This window comes from Coregonus lavaretus (genome assembly GCF_964263955.1).
Source record: "Coregonus lavaretus genome assembly, chromosome: 12".
NCBI classification, from domain to species: Eukaryota; Metazoa; Chordata; class Actinopteri; order Salmoniformes; family Salmonidae; genus Coregonus; species Coregonus lavaretus.
The window spans coordinates 34,810,466-34,829,412 of record NC_139999.1 but is presented as its reverse complement, the minus strand read 5'-3'; the positions used below and the strand labels follow the sequence as shown (position 1 = coordinate 34,829,412).

Sequence of the window (18,947 nt, the reverse complement as noted above, 5' to 3'; positions counted from 1 at the left end):
CAGCACAGGCCATCGTGGACATCCTAGACAGCTTGTTCACAAGGTGGGGCCTACCCCTCACCCTTACCACGGACAATGGGCCCCAGCTAACCTCTGCCGAGTTCTCCTCATATCTCAGCAACAAGGGAATCAAACACATCCGCACGGCCTACTACAACCCACAAGCTAACGGAGGGGTGGAACGCTTCAACCAAACGCTGAAGAACGGCATCAGAGCGCACCTGGTCCAGGGGTGCACGTTCCAAACTGCTTTGAATCAAACGCTAATGCACTACAGAGCAAGCAAACACACAACAACACAGGTCTCCCCGGCATCCCTCATGCTAGGTCGTGAGATGGAACTGCCACTGGACAGACTCAGAACACAGAGAGTAGCAGAACCGGCGACTAGGAGCACCCAAGAACAGCAGGCAGTGACCAGGCACCAAAGAGCAATGAAACAGCGTTTTGACAAGGCACACAGGGTGAAGAAGTCGATCATCCAAGTGTCAGACTGGGTCCGAGCCCGACGGCCTCAGCGGTGCAACAAAATGGCCTCATTCTGGTCGGACCCCTTGCAGGTTAGTCGACAACTGGGGCCCGCCACATTCATGATGAGCAATGGATCACGCTGGCACGCCAGCCGCCTCAGAAAAGTCCCTGCCCCTCAAGGAACACGAAGGCACACAAAACAGACATGCAGGCCAGAGACGCCACCGGATGGACCTCCTCCACCACTACCACCTGAGCCCCAGCCTCTGTGGGTTCCCCAAGGGCCAGAGCCACAAGCGGTGGCGGTTGAAGAAAGGCCTATGCGGGCACGAACTCGCCCTGCTTATCTGGGGGACTATTTAACCTCTTTTCATTCTTAGGCTCCGTTAGGTGTCTTAGTCAACCTCCAGGTTAATGGACTGAACTGGCTAGTTTGGAGAGTCCATCCGTTTAAGGGTTAATGTTTATTTCTTACAGGTATCACTCTAGGTTCTTGCCCTATGGACATTTTATATATGGTACCAGTCCCTGGTTTTGGAAAGGGGGGGGAAATGTTATGTATGGTACGACGTGCTGTACGTCGTACTGTACGTTGTTATGGTTTATGACAGTGTGCTGCGTTACGGATGAATGGGTTGTCAGAATGTGTGGCACATGTCATTAAACGACAGAGTGATGTACAATGTGAAACTGTGCAGATGTCCGTTCTTCTACAACTAGGCTAGATATAACAACATTATCTTCACACATTTTAGATGCTTTTCAATGACAGTCACAACTCAATAATGAGCTAGGCCTATTGCCACGATTGCGGGCTTCCCATATAAACATAGGCCAATGAGCTTGTGATTTGAAACAATCCACAGCAATTGTTTTAAAGAAGCTAATGACCCTTGATTCCTCTGTGGCTAAGTCATGCTTTCTGGTGAAGTATTTTGAATGATTTTATTTATTTCTGTATAGACAGGAGTAATCATATAATTTTGGCAAGTTGATTTCCGTTTACTTCCCTATTGGACCCACCGCTATGCCATTTCTCTCCTCCTGTTGTATTGGTTTTCATATCAACTTTCTTTCATTGTCCAGAAGCCAAAAGCACAATCCTAGTCATATTAGCAACCCATCCTAGTTGTTGCATCTTTAGATTCTGCCTCTTTCTTAGTTAATAACAGAGATTTTCATCAGTCACATATGGAACCGCTATCAGGTGTGCTGTTTAGAATGGTGTTTTCCTAGGTGCGCTGTTTAGAATGGTGTTTTCCCGCAAATTGCATTTTGGCAAATGTTTGAAAATGACATTTTATTGTCTGCTTCATTACATGAGTTGCATGTTCTGTTAAGATGGACGTCCTAATAGGTTATGCACCTAATGCATATGGGTCTGGTAAATTTCTCAATTGGACAATCAATTAAAATCTTCCCGGTCAAGTTGTCCGGCATAACATTTTCCTAATGGCATCCCTGGTGTGTATGTGTGTACGTGTATGTACAGTATGTCCGTGTGTGTGTGTGTGTGTGTGTGTGTCCAGTTTCCACTTAGATATTTGTATGTCATGTAAACAAACACGACTGTCTGTGTTAATATAAGCTACTTGTTTTGTGGTAAAGGAGCTATGTTTATCAGTCGGTCTTTCTGCTCCCCTGTGGTATCCTGCATTCCTCTGCCGTTTGACTCCATTTTGACCCCTAGTTTGAGCTGATCCTGGTGGACATGTTTTATCAGCCCTATTGCCAGAGATGGGACATCTTTTTTCGACGGACACACACACACACACACACACACACACACACACACACACACACACGCTACACATTACAAAGGGCCGCTCTGTCCAGAGAATTGTGCTCTTAAGGGAATATATCAAAGCTCCTCCCTCTATTCACTCTCCACCTTCTTTTCTTTCTCTCTCACACTCCCTCCCTCTGTTTCTTTCTCTCTCACACTCCCTCCCTCTGTTTCTTTCTCTCTCACACTCCCTCCCTCTGTTTTTCTCTCTCTCACTCACTCCCTCCCTCTGTTTCTCTTTCTCTCTCTCTCTCACTCCCTCCCTCTGTTTCTCTTTCTCTCTCTCACTCACTCACTCCCTCCCTCTGTTTCTCTTTCTCTCTCTCACTCACTCACTCCCTCCCTCTGTTTCTCTTTCTCTCTCTCACTCACTCCCTCCCTCCCTCTGTTTCTCTTTCTCTCTCTCACTCACTCACTCCCTCCCTCTGTTTCTCGTTCTCTCACTCACTCACTCCCTCCCTCTGTTTCTCGTTCTCTCCCTCACTCACTCCCTCCCTCTGTTTCTCTTTCCTTCTCTCACTCACTCACTCCCTCCCTCTGTTTCTCTTTCCTTCTCTCACTCCCTCCCTCTGTTTCTCTTTCTTTCTCGCTCTCACTCACTCCCTCCCTCTGTTTCTCTTTCTCTCTCTCACTCCCTCCCTCTGTTTCTCTTTCTCTCACTCCCTCCCTCCCTCTGTTTCTCTTTCTCTCTCTCACTCACTCACTCCCTCCCTCTGTTTCTCGTTCTCTCTCTCACTCACTCCCTCCCTCTGTTTCTCTTTCTCTCCCTCACTCACTCCCTCCCTCTGTTTCTCTTTCCTTCTCTCCCTCACTCACTCCCTCCCTCTGTTTCTCTTTCCTTCTCACACTCACTCACTCCCTCCCTCTGTTTCTCTTTCTCTCTCTCTCTCACTCCCTCCCTCTGTTTCTCTTTCCTTCTCTCACTCCCTCCCTCTGTTTCTCTTTCTCTCTCTCTCTCCCTCCCTCCCTCTGTTTCTCTTTCTCTCTCTCACTCACTCCCTCCCTCTGTTTCTCTTTCTCTCTCTCTCTCACTCACTCCCTCCCTCTGTTTCTCTTTCTCTCTCTCTCTCACTCACTCCCTCCCTCTGTTTCTCTTTCTCTCCCTCACTCACTCCCTCCCTCTGTTTCTCTTTCCTTCTCTCCCTCACTCACTCCCTCCCTCTGTTTCTCTTTCCTTCTCTCACTCACTCACTCCCTCCCTCTGTTTCTCTTTCTCTCTCTCTCTCACTCCCTCCCTCTGTTTTTCTCTCTCTCTCTCACTCCCTCCCTCTGTTTCTCTTTCCTTCTCTCACTCCCTCCCTCTGTTTCTCGTTCTCTTCACTCACTCCCTCCCTCCCTCTGTTTCTCTTCCTCTCTCTCTCTCACTCCCTCCCTCTTTCTCTCTCACTCACTCCCTCCCTCTGTTTCTCTTTCTCTCTCTCTCACTCCCTCCCTCTGTTTTTCTCTCTCTCACTCACTCCCTCCCTCTGTTTCTCTTTCTCTCTCTCTCTCACTCCCTCCCTCTGTTTCTCTTTCTCTCCCTCACTCCCTCCCTCCCTCTGTTTCTCTTTCCTTCTCTCACTCCCTCCCTCTGTTTCTCTTCCTCTCTCACTCCCTCCCTCTGTTTCTCTTTCTCTCTCTCTCTCACTCACTCCCTCCCTCTGTTTCTCTTTCTTTCCCTCACTCACTCCCTCTCTCTGTTTCTCGTTCTCTCTTCACTCACTCCCTCCCTCTGTTTCTTGTTCTCTCTCTCACTCACTCCCTCCCTCTGTTTCTCTTTCTCTCTCTCACTCACTCCCTCCCTCTGTTTCTCTTTCTCTCTCTCACTCACTCCCTCCCTCTGTTTCTCTTTCCTTCTCTCACTCCCTCCATCTGTTTCTCTTTCTCTCTCACTCACTCCCTCCCTCTGTTTCTCTCTCTCTCTCACTCCCTCCCTCTGTTTTTCTCTCTCTCTCTCTCACTCCCTCCCTCTGTTTCTCTTTCTCTCTCTCACTCACTCCCTCCCTCTGTTTCTCTTTCTCTCCCTCACTCACTCCCTCCCTCTGTTTCTCTTTCTCGCTCTCACTCCCTCCCTCTGTTTCTCGTTCTCTCTTCACTCACTCCCTCCCTCTGTTTCTCGTTCTCTCTCACTCACTAACTCCCTCCCTCTGTTTCTCTTTCTCTCCCTCACTCACTCACTCCCTCCCTCTGTTTCTCTTTCTTTCTCTCCCTCACTCCCTCCCTCTGTTTCTCTTTCCTTCTCTCACTCCCTCCCTCTGTTTCTCTTTCTCTCTCTCTCCCTCCCTCCCTCTGTTTCTCTTTCTCTCTCTCTCTCACTCCCTCCCTCTGTTTTTCGCTCTCTCACTCACTCACTCCCTCCCTCTGTTTTTCTTTCTCTCCCTCCCTCTCTGTCTTTCTCCACAACCACTTCCTCTTATTTGTTTGTCTGACCCTGTTTTGGACTGCATGGTGTAAACCATATCAGAGAGAAAAGGGGGCAGAAACAGCTATTAGCTTGAGGAGAGCTTAGAGGGAGAGAGAGAGGGGAGGGGTGGAGGGAGTTGCAGGGAGGGATGATAGAGAGGGGAGTTGATGGAGTCCCCTCCTCTCTCTCCTCTCCCCACTCCCCTGCTCTGGCTAGCCTTATTTGGTCACTTTGCTGCTGCTACGACTGGAGAGAGAGAAAGCGGGAGGATTTCTCAAATTTTCCCTTTGAGGAGAGAGAGAGATCTCTCATCTAATCTGAGGTCAAAGAAGAAACCAGGCCTGAGAGACAGGGGGCGCAGGTAGCCCGTATAGTGGCGTAGCACGCACCCCTGCATCCCCCACCCCCGCATACCCGTATTGAAAATCAGACTGTCGGTATTTCAAAATACCCCGGTATACGGTATAAAAGGTATATCGCCCAAGCCTAGTTTGGGATTTTCACTCTATATAGACATCTGAATACAAGTTCCATATGAAGTTGGCCCCCAGAAATGTGATTTGGTACTGACCATAGATACTTTGTACTGTTATGAGCTGAACTGCAGTACAAAGAAGTGTAAGATATCATATCTACAGTATGAAATATCTCCAGTATGCAAATAATTTTAATGGCCTCCACTGGTTATAATACCCCTCTCTAGCGGAAAGGATTGACATACTAAGTACTTGTGTATTTTGGGTTCATCAGTGGAGCTCTTTGTCACTGCAACAGTACAGTACGTGTGAACTGCTTGTTGGTTAGGTATTCCAGAAGACAAACTCTGCTCGGTTGGGTTAACTGAGACCACATGCAAATCTGAGGAGCTGTTTCTCTCAGCCTGCTTCCTATTGTGGCTATGGAAATGACTGGTAGAATCACAGTACTATCAGGACTGGCCTGTTGTATGGCGTTATGTACAGTGACTGACCACTGCCTGTCGTATCTCAGCATACACTACAGTACTCAAATCAAATCAAATTGTACTTGTCACATGCTTCGTAAACAACCGGTGTAGACTAACAGTGAAATGCTTACTTAAGGGCCCTTCCCAACAATGCAGAGAGAGAGAAAAAATAAAGAATTGAAAAATAATAACACGATTAACAAATACGATAACTTGGCTATATACACGGGGTACCAGTACCAAGTCGATGTGCAGGGGTACGAGGTAATTGAGGTAGATATGTACATATAGGTAGGGATAAAGTAACTAAGCTACAGTATAGACAATAAACAGTATCAACAACGCATGTGATGAGTCAAAAGAGTTGGTGCAAAAAGGGTCAATGCAGATAGTCCGGGGAGCTATTGGTTAACTATTTCACTAACTATTTAGCAGTCTTATTTTTTTAAACATTATAAGTCATTTAGCAGATGCTCTGCTCCAGAGCGACTTACAGTTAGTGAGTGCATACATTTTTCATACTTATGGCTTGGGGGTAGAATCTGTTCAGGGTCCTGTTGGTTCCAGACTTGGTGCATCGGTACTGCTTGCCGTGCGGTAGCAGAGAGAACAGTCTATGATTTGGGTGGCTGGAGTCTTTGACAATTTTAAGGGCCTTCCTCTGACACCACCTCGTATATAGATCCTGGATGGCAGGGAGTACTGTACTGTACCCACTGTGTACAATCATACCCCATACCTTTCACTGGAAATGGGAACACACACACACTGTGTTTACATGCTGATCACCGACAACTATATATTACCTCAATTACCTCGACTGTGCACCGCCCTATGGGACTCCTGGTCACGGCCGGTTGTGACACAGCCTGGGATTGAACCCGGGTCTGTAGTGACGTCTCAAGCACGGCGATGCAGTGCCATAGACCGCTGCGCCACTCGGGAGGCCTTTACTTTTTTATTTAGTAAATATTTTCTTCATTCTTATTTTTCTTAAAACTGCATTGTTGGTTAAGGGGCTTGTAAGTAAGTATTTTACGGTAAGGTCTACACCTGTTGTATTCAGCGCATGACAAATAACATTTGATTTGTTTACCCTATCCCTATTTCCTCCACCAATGTTTCCCCAGTGGACTGTCTCACGTAACATCCTCTCCCTCTTTGATCTGAGCTCATGAGACTTATCTGGATATGAACCTGCTGCAAACCGTGTGTGTGTGTGCGCTTGCGTGTGTGCGTTTGTGTGTGTGTGTGTGTGTGTGCACATACAGTATGTGTTTTAGCGTGTACCAGGTGTGTTTGTGTGGCTTTGTCAGTGTGTGCATCATTGGGCATCTCACTTAGCATTGTGTATTTATTTACATTGATCAATTGAAGTTCGTCCTTAGTTATTATTTCAGTAACTTCAATATAGCTGCATTGACAACACCTCAATCCTAACCATCCTTCACCTCTGAAACTGATATTCATTGTCTACTTACAAACACAAAAACACGCACATACACACACAGCCAACGCTACTGTCCCATGTATATAGAGACATTAAACACTGGACCATTTCTTTTGTACAGTTTTCACACTTTGTATTCATATACTGTATTCTTCACATACTGTAGGTCACTGTAATATATCTCCTGCTGTACGTATCATTCTGAGTATATACACTGAGTGTACAAAACATTAAGAATACCTTGCTAATATTGAATTGCACCACCTTTTGCCCACAGAACAGCCTCAAATCGATGGGGCATGGACTCTACAAGGTGTCAAACGTTCCACAGGGATGCTGGCCCATGTTGACTCAAATGCTTCCCACAGTTGTGTAAAGTTGGCTGGATGTCCTTTGGGTGGTGGACCATTCTTGATACACACGGGAAACTGTTGAGCGTGAAAAACCCAGCAGCGATGCAGTTCTTGACACACTCAAACTGGTGCGTCTGGCACCTACTACCATACCCCGTCCAAAGGCACTTAAATATTTTGTCTTGCCCATTCTCCCTCTGAATGGCACACATACACAATCCATGTCTCAGGGCTTAAAAATCCTTATTTAACCTGTCTCCTCCCCTTCATCTACACTGTCACATGAAGAAGGGATCATAGCTTTTACCTGGATTCACCTGGTCACTAATGTTTTGTACACTCTGTAGTTTTGGTGTATATTCGCATAGATTGCATTTAGATTACTGATAGTGTTATTTGGGTTGTTAACTGGATTTATTCGGACATTTGTGATTTCCTGTTTTTGATTATTATTTGTGTACTTGTTTGACATTTTTGCTGCACTGTTAGGAGCTAGTAACACATAAAGCATTTCGCTGCACGCGCTATAACATCTGCTTAACTGTGTATGTGACCAATAAACTTTGATTTGATTTGTCTCTCTGTCCAGACTGTCTGTTCAGGTTGTGTCCTATGAATCGGTACTCTGCTCAGAAACAGTTCTGGAAGGCAGCGAAACCTGGAGGAAACAGCACCACTGACACAGTCCTCCTCAACAAACTCCATGTGAGAGACTCCTCCACCTGACCGCTATACAACTGTCTTACCATGATATTACTGTATTAAATTATTTATTATATACCTTAATCAGTGGTATAATGACTTGTCATCTCATATCCGACTGAATGAAGAAGAGTAACAATAGATGAACCCTCTTGGGATAACTAAACTAAACTAAACTCTAAACTAGCAATACTTTAAAAAATCCAATACAGCTACATTACATTAGTAAAGCACTTACACTCAGTTTTTCTTTGATTGTGGTAATCCCTCGTACAACTGTGAAATACTACATCCTGCAGTTCCCTTTAACAACAGTCTAGTTTGACAGGTACAGTAGCAGTCTTGGCCTCACCACCACTGTTTGAGGAGCTCTCTTAAAGGGGTTAGGTTTTCTGTCCCCACACTAGTTTGAGGGTGTTCTTATGGGGGATTATACATTTGCCGAGGTAATGTTCAGGTCCTTTTATAGACATTTCTGAAGCATACTTTAGCTTCACTACTCCCATCCCACCTTTCTCTCTCTCTCTCTCTCTCTCTCTCTCTCTCTCTCTCTCTCTCTCTCTCTCTCTCTCTCTCTCTCTCTCTCTCTCTCTCTCTCTCTCTCTCTCTCTCTCTCTCTCTCTCTCTCTCTCTCTCTCTCTCTCTCTCTCTCTCTCTCTCTCTCTCTCTCTCTCTCTCTCTCTCTCTCTCTCTCTCTCTCTCTCTCTCTGTGTGTTCCAAAACAAAACCATTTAAAGCCTTCTGGTATCTGACAAGAGTTATAAAATGATAGATTCAGATCTCTCCTGTGTTACCATGGTGATGCGAGGCCAGAGTTTTAGGTTCTAGCCTTCCAGTTGAAGCTTGCAAGCGTGTTTGCTGCTAACTGTACATGCCGTTGCTACGTCCTTTTTTTATTCGAGATTTCTGTCATAGAAAGTAATCCCTTCTATTCAAGTCCATGTGTATAATTATTTGTGCAAAAGCAGCAGCAATGTTGGTAGTAGCAATAATAATGGTCTGTAACTCTCCCCTCTTTCCCTCACTTGTGTAGCATGCAGCGGATTTGGAAAAGAAGCAAAACGATTCGGAAAATAAAAAGTTGCTCGGAACGGTGATTCAGTATGGGAACGTCATTCAGGTGTGTGTCTATACATATTCATTGTCTGCAAGACCAATGTCTGGCTTGTACTCACGGCTGAAAGTCACCTCCTCAATGAAGCCAATCCATGTCATAATGAGCAACAGTCTCAACACATTCAGTTACAGCTCACGTCTCATATTCCAAATATGTGGCCAATAATATCTCTCACATGGAGTCATCGTAGCCCACATATTTCTATGGGGTTTTAAAGTGACACAGTTTATGAGGCTTCCCATCCAATATATTTTGCTGGTTCCAAACTTGGAGAGGAGAGACTGAGAGCCCTGGAGGCATCCATGTGGTTTCTGTGTGTTTATAAATAGAACAGTAACGTGGGAGGATCTATATAGTGTTTTTCTAGCTTCAGAATTGAGCATATTCATTTCTCAGTCATAACCTTTCAGTCATAGACTGCTCTGTTTATGTAGAGAGACTAAAATGTATTGCATACTCATAAGGGCAGAGAAAGCCCACACAACACAATAATAAACCCTATGAAGAAGATGAAGTGCACAAGCAAAACTGTTCAGTATGTTTGTATCGTATAACATTGTATCACATCGTATTGTATCATATTGTATGTTTGCTGTATTCCCCCAGCTCCTCCATCTGAAGAGTAACAAGTACTTGACGGTAAACAAGCGTCTGCCAGCGTTGCTGGAGAAGAACGCCATGAGAGTGATGCTGGACACGGCCGGGAACGAAGGCTCATGGTTCTACATTCAACCCTTCTACAAGTTGCGCTCCATAGGAGACAGTGTGAGTTCTATCTACAGTATATGGTTGTACTAGCTCTGCTCCATAGGCGTTAGTGTGAGTTCTATCTATATGGTTCTACATTGGAGATATTGTGAGCTCTATCTATATGGTTTTATACATCGATCCCTTCTACAAGCTGCGCTCTATAGGAGACAGTGTGAGTTACACCTATGGAAATGATCACATACTGTATATAGGAATGGCTTGATTCCTACTGTATAAGTCAACTTAAATAAGTACTCAGACTGAATGAATCAAACGTGTGGGTGACAATATTAGCATATCACTTGTGAATGATATATTATCACTTGTGAATGATGCCCAGCTTGTGTGTGACTTTTTCATGTAGCCTAGCCCGTATGCCTATACGTTTTGATAAGGTTTGTATCACAACTAAAGTGCCCAAATATCTTCTTAAAATTAAGCACATTAATCCGCTTTACAACCGGTGTAGAGCCTAACTGGCATACATAGGCGGTGCGCAAGTTTCATGTTTGGGGATGATAATTTTCACCATAAAAATGCACCTTTATAATAAAGCATGACATGCATAATCACATTTGCGTTCACTTTTGAGAATGGTGTTTTCCCGTTAATTGATTGCATTTTGGAACATTCGCGCATATAGCCTACTGCCGTGTGCGCATTGCTGCGCTTTTAATGTGAAGAAATAGCCTAATAGTTGATCAACACTTTAAGCTAAACGTTCTGATCGGTTGCATCAGCCTCGTTGCTTTTAAAAGGTTTTTTGATGCTAGTGGTTGTATTAATTTGGGATCTATTGCATCCCACAACTGTCCCAGACTATGTTTGTAACATTTATTTCTCGCACAGAAGGACAAGTTGACCAATAGAATAGGTGCATTTTTCTACTATGGGGGATAGTAGATTGACACAGGCTAGTGCTTTTGCTGTTCGTTAGGCCTACTCATCTTGCTGGCTGACGAAAAGTAAATGTGGACAGTTCTTCCAACATCTTTATTATGCTCCTCGGAATTGGATAAGGACGCGTGCAGTTGCGTCCCTGACGTGTCTGTCTTCACTTGTAGCCTGTGAGAAGGACCTGAGATGCCTGTGAAAAGGACCCGATCACGTGATGGGAATTGGCTAATAAGAATTTAGATATCTGAGAGAGCCATGTGAATAATTATTATGTTCAGCCCAAGGCCACTGGCCGCAAAAGGCATGGATTATTCTAGGGGGCATTACGGCCACACAAAGGGGATGCTGCCGGGAAATTTGAGGCATTATCAAGTGCTTGTCAAATTGTGAGTGAGAGACTGATGAAGTATGTGCAGCCTGTGCAAAAAACAAAGCAGAGCTCATGCCTTTCATGTGACTTTTTTCAAATCATCATTAGTCGCATCATGCAGCATTTGAATGTATTAAAAACCAAAACATATAGCCCAACGTTTGTATCACAACTAAAGTTGCATAAGTAACTCTAAATTAAGCATATAGGAGGACCTGTTTCTTTGCTAACCACTCAACACAGAATAGCCGCATGTGCGCACTCCCTCAAATCGTTTGGAGAAAATATCCTTTCTATTTTATTCAGCTATGTTCAATTGTATTCTACATACTATAAAATAATGCCACGGAATTCTAAGCAAATGTTGTCTGCTAAATAAACTAGTGTAGCCCACAGCCATATGGCATAGCCAGATCAGGGCCTAACATAAGGACAACTCAGAGTATGTTAATCTGAAATAGACTACATTTTATTCATATCATGTTTCTTTAGACCTGTGTAAAATAAATCATGGATTTATTGTGATGGTGTAGGCTATATTAAATGGATTTATTATACTTTTTAAATGTAGATGTTCCAAAGGTCTACATCAGTGGCTTGTAGGCTATACATGTAAGCCAGGTGATGCTAAATGTGTTTGTTAATTAAGGGTCAATTACCGTGAGACCGGCAGTTATTTGCTTGACAATCACCGGCTGACAGAATTTCATGACCGCCACAGCCCTAGTCACAGATACACCTTTCATATACTTTTTTGTAAAACAAAAAAAGGTAAGGTTTTTTTGCAACACGCAGCTTGCAAAACCCTATGACAAAACGTTTGCAGAGTGGCACAGCACATCAATGTCAGTTTGGGGTTGGTCGACTAATCAAAATGGCGGAATTAAGTAGGCGGGAGGCAGAAGCAACAAAAAGGTTTTCTGTCCAAGATGGTGGCTCTGCATGTGCTGAAAAACACTGCATTTTACTTTGCTAATAATTAAATAAATATGCATGTTTTCTGAAAGATACACACAGGTTTGGAGTGTGTGTAATTATCACAACTAACTAGGTATTCATTTTGTAGCTTAAGTAGCTATATTTGTAAAGTTCATGTTTACCAGGTTCGCTAGCTTACCAGTTAGCTAGCAATTAATAGGTAGCTGGCTAAAAGCACTAAATGGTGCATCTAACTACACTGAACAAAAATATAAACGCAACATGCCAAAGTTCATATAAGGAAATCAGCCCATTTAAATGAGTTCATTTGACCCTAATCTATGGATTTTACATGACTGGGAATAAAGAAAAAAGAAAAAAGTAGGGGCGTGGATCAGAAAAACAGTCAGTATCTGGTGTGACCACCATTTGCCTCATGCAGCACAGATCTCCTTCACATAGAGTTGATCAGGCTGTTGATTGTGGCCTGTGGAATGTTGTCCCACTCTTCAATGGTTGTGCAAAGTTGCTGGATATTGGCAGGAACTGGAACATGCTGTCGTACACGTTCATCCAGAGCATCCCAAACATTCTCAATGGGTGACATGTCTGGTGAGTATGCAGGCCATGGAAGAACTTGGACATTTTCAGCTTCCAGGAATTGTGTACAGATCCTTGCGACATTGGCCCATGCATTATCATGCTGAAACATCAGGTGATGGCGGAAGATGAATGGCACGACAATGGGCTTCAGGATCTCGTCATGGTATCTCTGTGCATTCAAATTAGCTTCGATAAAATCCAATCATGTTCATTGTTTGTAGCTTATGCCTGCCCATACCATAACCCCACCGCCATCATGGGGCATTCTGTTCACAACGTTGACATCAGTAATCCGCTCGACCACACAAAGCTATACACACTGTCTACCATCTGCCCGATACAGTTGAAACTGAGATTCATCTGTGAAGAGCACACTTCTCCAGTGTGCCAGTGACCATCGAAGGTGAGCATTTGTGCACTGAAGTCGGTTACGGCACCGAACTGCAGTCAGGTCAAGACTCTGGTGAGGACGATGAGCACGCAGATGAGCTTCCCTGAGACGGTTTCTGACGGTTTCTGCTGACATTTTTTGGTTGTGCAAACCCACAGTTTCATCAGCTGTCTGGGTGGCTGGTCTCAGATGATCCTGTAGGTGAAAAAGCCGGATGTGGAGGTCTTGGGCTGTCGTGGTTACACGTGGTCAGCGGTTGTGAGGCAAGTTTAGACGTACTGCCAAATTCTCTAAAATGACGTTGGAGGTGGCTTATGGTAGAGAAATTAACATTCAATTCTCTGGCAACAGCTCTGGTGGACATTCCTGCAGTCAGCATGCAAATTGTACGCTCCCTTAACTTGAAACATCTGTGGCATTGTGTTGTGTGAAAAAACTGCACATTTTAGAGTGGCCTTTTATTGTCTCCGGCACAAGGGACTCTTGTGTAATGATCATGCTGTTTAATCAGCTTCTTGATATGCCACACCTGTCAGGTGGATGGATTATCTTGGCAAAGAAGAAAAAAAAGCTCACTAACAGGGATGTAAACAAATTTGTGCACAACATTTGAGAGAAATAAGCTTTTTGTGCGTATGTAACATTTCTGGGATCTTATTTCAATTCATGAAACATGGGACTAACACTTTACATGTTGCGTTGGTTTTATCTTTGGGTGTTTTAACTGAGCTTTGTGAGCTAATGTTAGTTAGCTTTGGCCAAACTTTTTAGCACTCTGCTTTTCTGGGGAGTCACCCTGTAGGAATTCCACGAGGCTCATCATTGAGTTGTTATGGATGGATCTCTTTCTCAGCTAACTCTGCCTTTCCTGCCTTCACATTAGCGCTGGTACCTACAACAGGTCTTGCACTCGTCTACATATGGCTCAGCCAATCACACTGCACATTCTAAACTACAGCTCATGAATATTTGTATCTTGCCCCAGTATCTCCTAAGTTTATTATATTTGCCACCTGTGCAGCGTTTCACTTATTTTTGGTGATAAGTAGCTCGCCTCCCAGTCGCTCAGCTATATATCAGTGTGCAGAAGTCTCTCTCAGTGGATTAAAGCAGCAGAGGCTATGAGTCATTCTACAACCACAACACAGATGACTAACACCTCAGAGTCAGGACCAGGGTCAGTCCAGTCCAGTCCAGGGCCGGCGTTGCCCTCTAATCCTTAGTGATGAGGCATAAGGATCAGATCTATCTCTGGACTGACTGGGCTCATAGTGGCACCATGCTATTGCTTCATACTCTAGAGACAGGTCTCTAGAGCTGTTTGCATGATCCTCAATCTCCTGGCTCCACTGCTCTCTCCCTGCCAAGATCCTGATGTGAGTAGGAGCCCAAGGACCAGGTGACTGTAGGTGGAGTCATGACTCTGTTGTTCTAGTAGTAATACATCTAATTAATAGCCACTGTAGATTAATGATTTAGTTTGAGATTCAGAGCTTCACATATTATCCTGTATTTGACTGTGGACAGACACATGCAAATAAGTATTGTTAATGTTTCTTAGCAGCTGACTTGAGTGTGTGTCTGTGCGGGCAATGTGCGTGTAAGTGTGTGCACATGTGTAATAAATGCATACTAAATTGTAGTGTTTGTATGTTTCATTCCAGGTGGTGATAGGGGACAAAGTGGTCCTGAACCCAGTGAATGCTGGCCAGCCCCTTCATGCCAGCACCCATCAGCTAGTGGACAACCCAGGATGTAACGAGGTTAGACCCTCACCCTGTCTGCAGCTCCTCTCCTCTGTGTTTGATAGATGGCTGTGTGGGAGTATACTGTATGTAGAGTATTTATAGGAGTCTGTGTAATGTGTACTGTTATTGGGCCCCTCCAACCATATCAGACAATACACCGTTGTGCCATGGTCCTCCACATTTGCATCAATTATTTCTAGGATTTGCATTTAGCTCTAGCCTACAGCTCATTCTGTGAGAATCGTGTGCTGCTCTATAGTTATAGGGTACCAGTGATAATGTGTTTCTGTTATTAAAGGATTAAACTGGTAATCCTGTGGAATCTCTTTTTGCCTGTTTTGTGTTTCAGGTGAACTCGGTCAACTGTAACACCAGCTGGAAGATCGTGCTGTTCATGAAATGGAGTGACAATCAGGAGATCATTCTAAAAGGGGTTGGTTTTTTCACAACTCTCAACCAATCAGGCCTGATTTTAACAGTTTTATTTTCCATTGCCTTGATTTAGAACCTCATCCAATCAATATGAATGAGAAAATAATGGGTCAACGAACCTGGTATCCCAGTTGAAGACCAAACACTGTTAATTGTTATAGATAGCCAAGAAATCTAGCCCAAGGCAGAGTGACATTTCCCTAGCAGTCTCTATGGTAACAACCTTCCTGTCTGTTTGTTGCCAGGGTGACGTGGTGCGCCTGTTCCATGCGGAACAGGAGAAGTTCCTCACCTGTGACGACCACCGTAAAAAACAATATGTCTTCCTGCGCACCACCGGACGCCAGTCTGCTACCTCGGCAACAAGCAGCAAAGCTTTATGGGAGGTGGAGGTGAGGAGGAAGTGCACATAGAAATAGAATTCGTAGAAGGCCCCTCAGATCATGGCAATTTGACTGCTCCCTTGCAACTGCCAATTTATGCTCACTAAAAGTTAAATTTGAGTTTAAAGTGTATATGGTCTGACAAGTTGTTAAAATGTGCATGTACACAACTCCAGTGTGAGAAATTACATGTGACTGACGCCTGTGTTTCTCCTCATCCTAGGTGGTGCAGCATGACCCGTGTCGAGGCGGAGCTGGCTACTGGAATAGTCTGTTCAGGTTCAAACACCTGGCCACTGGACACTACCTGGCTGCAGAGGTCAGTAACACTGCCTTTACAACACCCATGCACACACAGACACACCCTTGCAGTACCTACAACACAGGTCTAAATCATATTCGTCCTTAATTTTTAGCAGGGAAGTGATCTCTAGCTTGCTCAATATATGTGTGTACTGTTGTGTGTTTTCCAGGTGAACCCCGACTATGAGGAGGAGTGCTTGGAGTCCCGCTCCTCAGTAAGTCACATTGTCCTGTTCTGGTAGCAGTGGGCTCTGAAGGGTGTGGAGGGTGTGGAGGAATGATGAATACTGTGGATCATCTGAACCAGTCGTTCCCAGATACAGTGTTCTGCTGTGACCCAGTGTTTTCCTGTGACCCACTGAATGAACCAACCCAACGTCTTCAGTCACAACTCAACATCTTCAGTCACTGTTGACACAATGTGAAATGCCACATACCACTAGTGTGTCCCAGGAAACAATGATCATTGTAACTCTTCTAACTTGTTTACCTCAGCTTGAACCCCATGTCATAGTAAAGAGCACTTCCCCAATACCACCATTAGATGGCGGTGTCTGCATAGAGAAGTCTGATGGAACTAGTGTTGCCTGGCTACCCAAAGTCCTTGTTCTGGCCAAACGCTACGCCACGCCCACGGACGTTGGTTTTTTCTCCACAATGAGCCTGGATCTGAGTATCTTCCTGACGATTTCTAGAAAGCAAACATATTCTAACTGTTCTGATTGGTCCCAGAAACCAATGGGTCGGGCTAGAGCAAGAGCACATGTGGGTAAAGCCATAGAGTTTCTAGACCCAGAGGCGCAACGTCACAAGACTTCCGGAAACCTTTACCAAACAGACCAAGCAGACCAGGCCTGTGTTTGAGGTTTGAGAAGTCAATGAGTGAAAAGTGAAAAATTCTTCCTTAGTCGATAATTTTCTCGAAATCTAAAGGCACAACCTAGATTCGAGCCAATGTCTTAAGTAGTAGAACATCTTATTAGTCGAACGTCATGAAAGTGACAAATTGACACATTTTTATTTTAGTCAAAAACAACTTTATATTGAAGGAGTGCCTTTGATTTGACGGCCTGCACATGCGCAGTTCGGCGTGAGACGACCGTTAAACCCGATGACGTGTTTCTACGCATGAGCTTCGCTAGCCAACGTCGCCATGGCATCGCCTACAAGTGTGGTTGAGGAGTTCTATTGGAGAAGCAGTTTCTGCCTATTTTCATACTGTACTGTCATTGGCTTTGATACTCTGATTGGTTAGAGATGATCCAATCGCTGATTACTTTGTTTTGTACAACACCACTCATTTTGACGTCACTAAAAACGACTTCAACGATGGCAGTCTCAGACTGAGGTATGTGCGGAAGAATTCAGTTTGAGTCGTCAGGCAACTGTTACCTGCCTTTAGCCAACAGATGGCAGTCTACCACTAGGAATGATCTCAGTTGCACAATTGTCTCTACAAAACACTGGACTCTATAGCAAGCACTGACACACTAGTCGCATTAGTTTGCGTTTACACAGGCAACACAATTTGTATCTTTTTTCACTAATTGGTCTGTTGACCAATCAGATTAGCTCTGAAAAAAAAGATCTGATGTGAAAAGATCTGATGTGATTGGTCAAAAGACCAATTAGTGGAAAAAATATCAGAATTGGGCTGCCTGTGTAAACGCAGCCTTTGTCAACACGTGGTTGGACAGGCTTGTATGACTAACAGAGCATGGAGCTGAGGGCTGTCTCCATGCCTGGAGGTCCATGTGTCTGTCCCTGGCTCTATGGGGATGGACATATACTGAAGCCGAGCCAAGTTATACTTCGCTGGCCTAGTTATGCATCCACCATATAGTTGCTTGATAGGATAACGTAAAAAGAAAATCTCCAAGCCAGAACAGTGCGGTTCGGGTCAATACCATAAAGTCAAAAGGGTAATACGTCACTAGACTATCATCCACTCAACAATAGTGATCATGTGAACACAGCAGAAGACCCAAACTAAGAAAGAGCTGCATTTTAACCAGATAATTATACTACATTACTTATTACTCTAATTACTGAAATTAATATTTATAAATATTTGATGAGTAATAACACTGATTGATACTTCACAATACACTGAGATAAGAATAAATGTCTCTTTTGGCCTTTAGAACTTCATACTATTAGTAGGTCATGAGGTTTAGTGCAGTATATTGAATTAAGCCAATAGAGTTCTATTGGCATAAATTAGATTTAAAAAAAAATAAAAAATAGAAATTGGATCAAATCGATGCTCTCACATTGTGGTGAATGAAAAGATCCCTTTGAGTTGTGAGTCTCTTATCTTCTTCAGTCAGTTCCTGCCCAGGATTTGCTCTTTAGGTCATTGTCTAGGAATTTCACAGGAAGCTGACCAGTGTGTGTGTGTGTGACTTGACCTTTTAACATTTCTATTACTAAAACATAAGCCATATACACTGAGTATACCAAACATTAGGAACACCTTCCTAATATTGAGTTGCATCCCCCCCCCGTTTTGGCTCTCAGAACAGCCTCAGTTCGTTGGGGCATGGACTCTACAAGGTGTTGAAAGCATTCCACAGGGATGCTGACCCATGTTGACTCCAATGCTTCCCACGGTTGTGTCAAGTTGACTGGATGTCCTTTGGGTGGTTCTTGATACACACGGGAAACTGTTGAGCGTGAAAAACCCAGCAGTGTTGCAGTTCTTGACACAAACCGGTGCGCCTGGCTCCTACTACCATACTCCGTTCAAAGACACTTACATTTTTTGTCTTACCCATTCATCCTCTGAATGGCACACATACACAATCCATGTCTCAATTGTCTCAAGGCTTGAAAATCCTTCTTTAACCTGTCTCCTCACCTTCATCTACACTGATTTCAAGTGGATTTAACAAGTGACATCAATAAGGGATCATAGCTTTCACCTGGATTCACCTGGTTAGTC

The 18,947-nt window shown here is 44.1% G+C and overlaps 1 protein-coding gene across 1 annotated transcript in view; it reads left to right on the top strand.

Annotated features, from left to right (window-relative positions):
• The window catches only part of LOC311138406 (inositol 1,4,5-trisphosphate-gated calcium channel ITPR1-like), a 154,623-nt gene that overhangs the window by 40,213 nt on the left and 95,463 nt on the right, over window positions 1–18,947 (top strand). Inside the window, exons 4-11 of the mRNA XM_084173077.1 lie at window positions 7,979–8,094; window positions 9,125–9,211; window positions 9,815–9,973; window positions 14,802–14,900; window positions 15,235–15,318; window positions 15,563–15,709; window positions 15,924–16,019; window positions 16,174–16,218. Of these exons, the coding sequence (XP_084029203.1) occupies window positions 7,979–8,094; window positions 9,125–9,211; window positions 9,815–9,973; window positions 14,802–14,900; window positions 15,235–15,318; window positions 15,563–15,709; window positions 15,924–16,019; window positions 16,174–16,218 (833 nt within the window). The remainder of the gene's footprint in view (window positions 1–7,978; window positions 8,095–9,124; window positions 9,212–9,814; window positions 9,974–14,801; window positions 14,901–15,234; window positions 15,319–15,562; window positions 15,710–15,923; window positions 16,020–16,173; window positions 16,219–18,947) is intronic.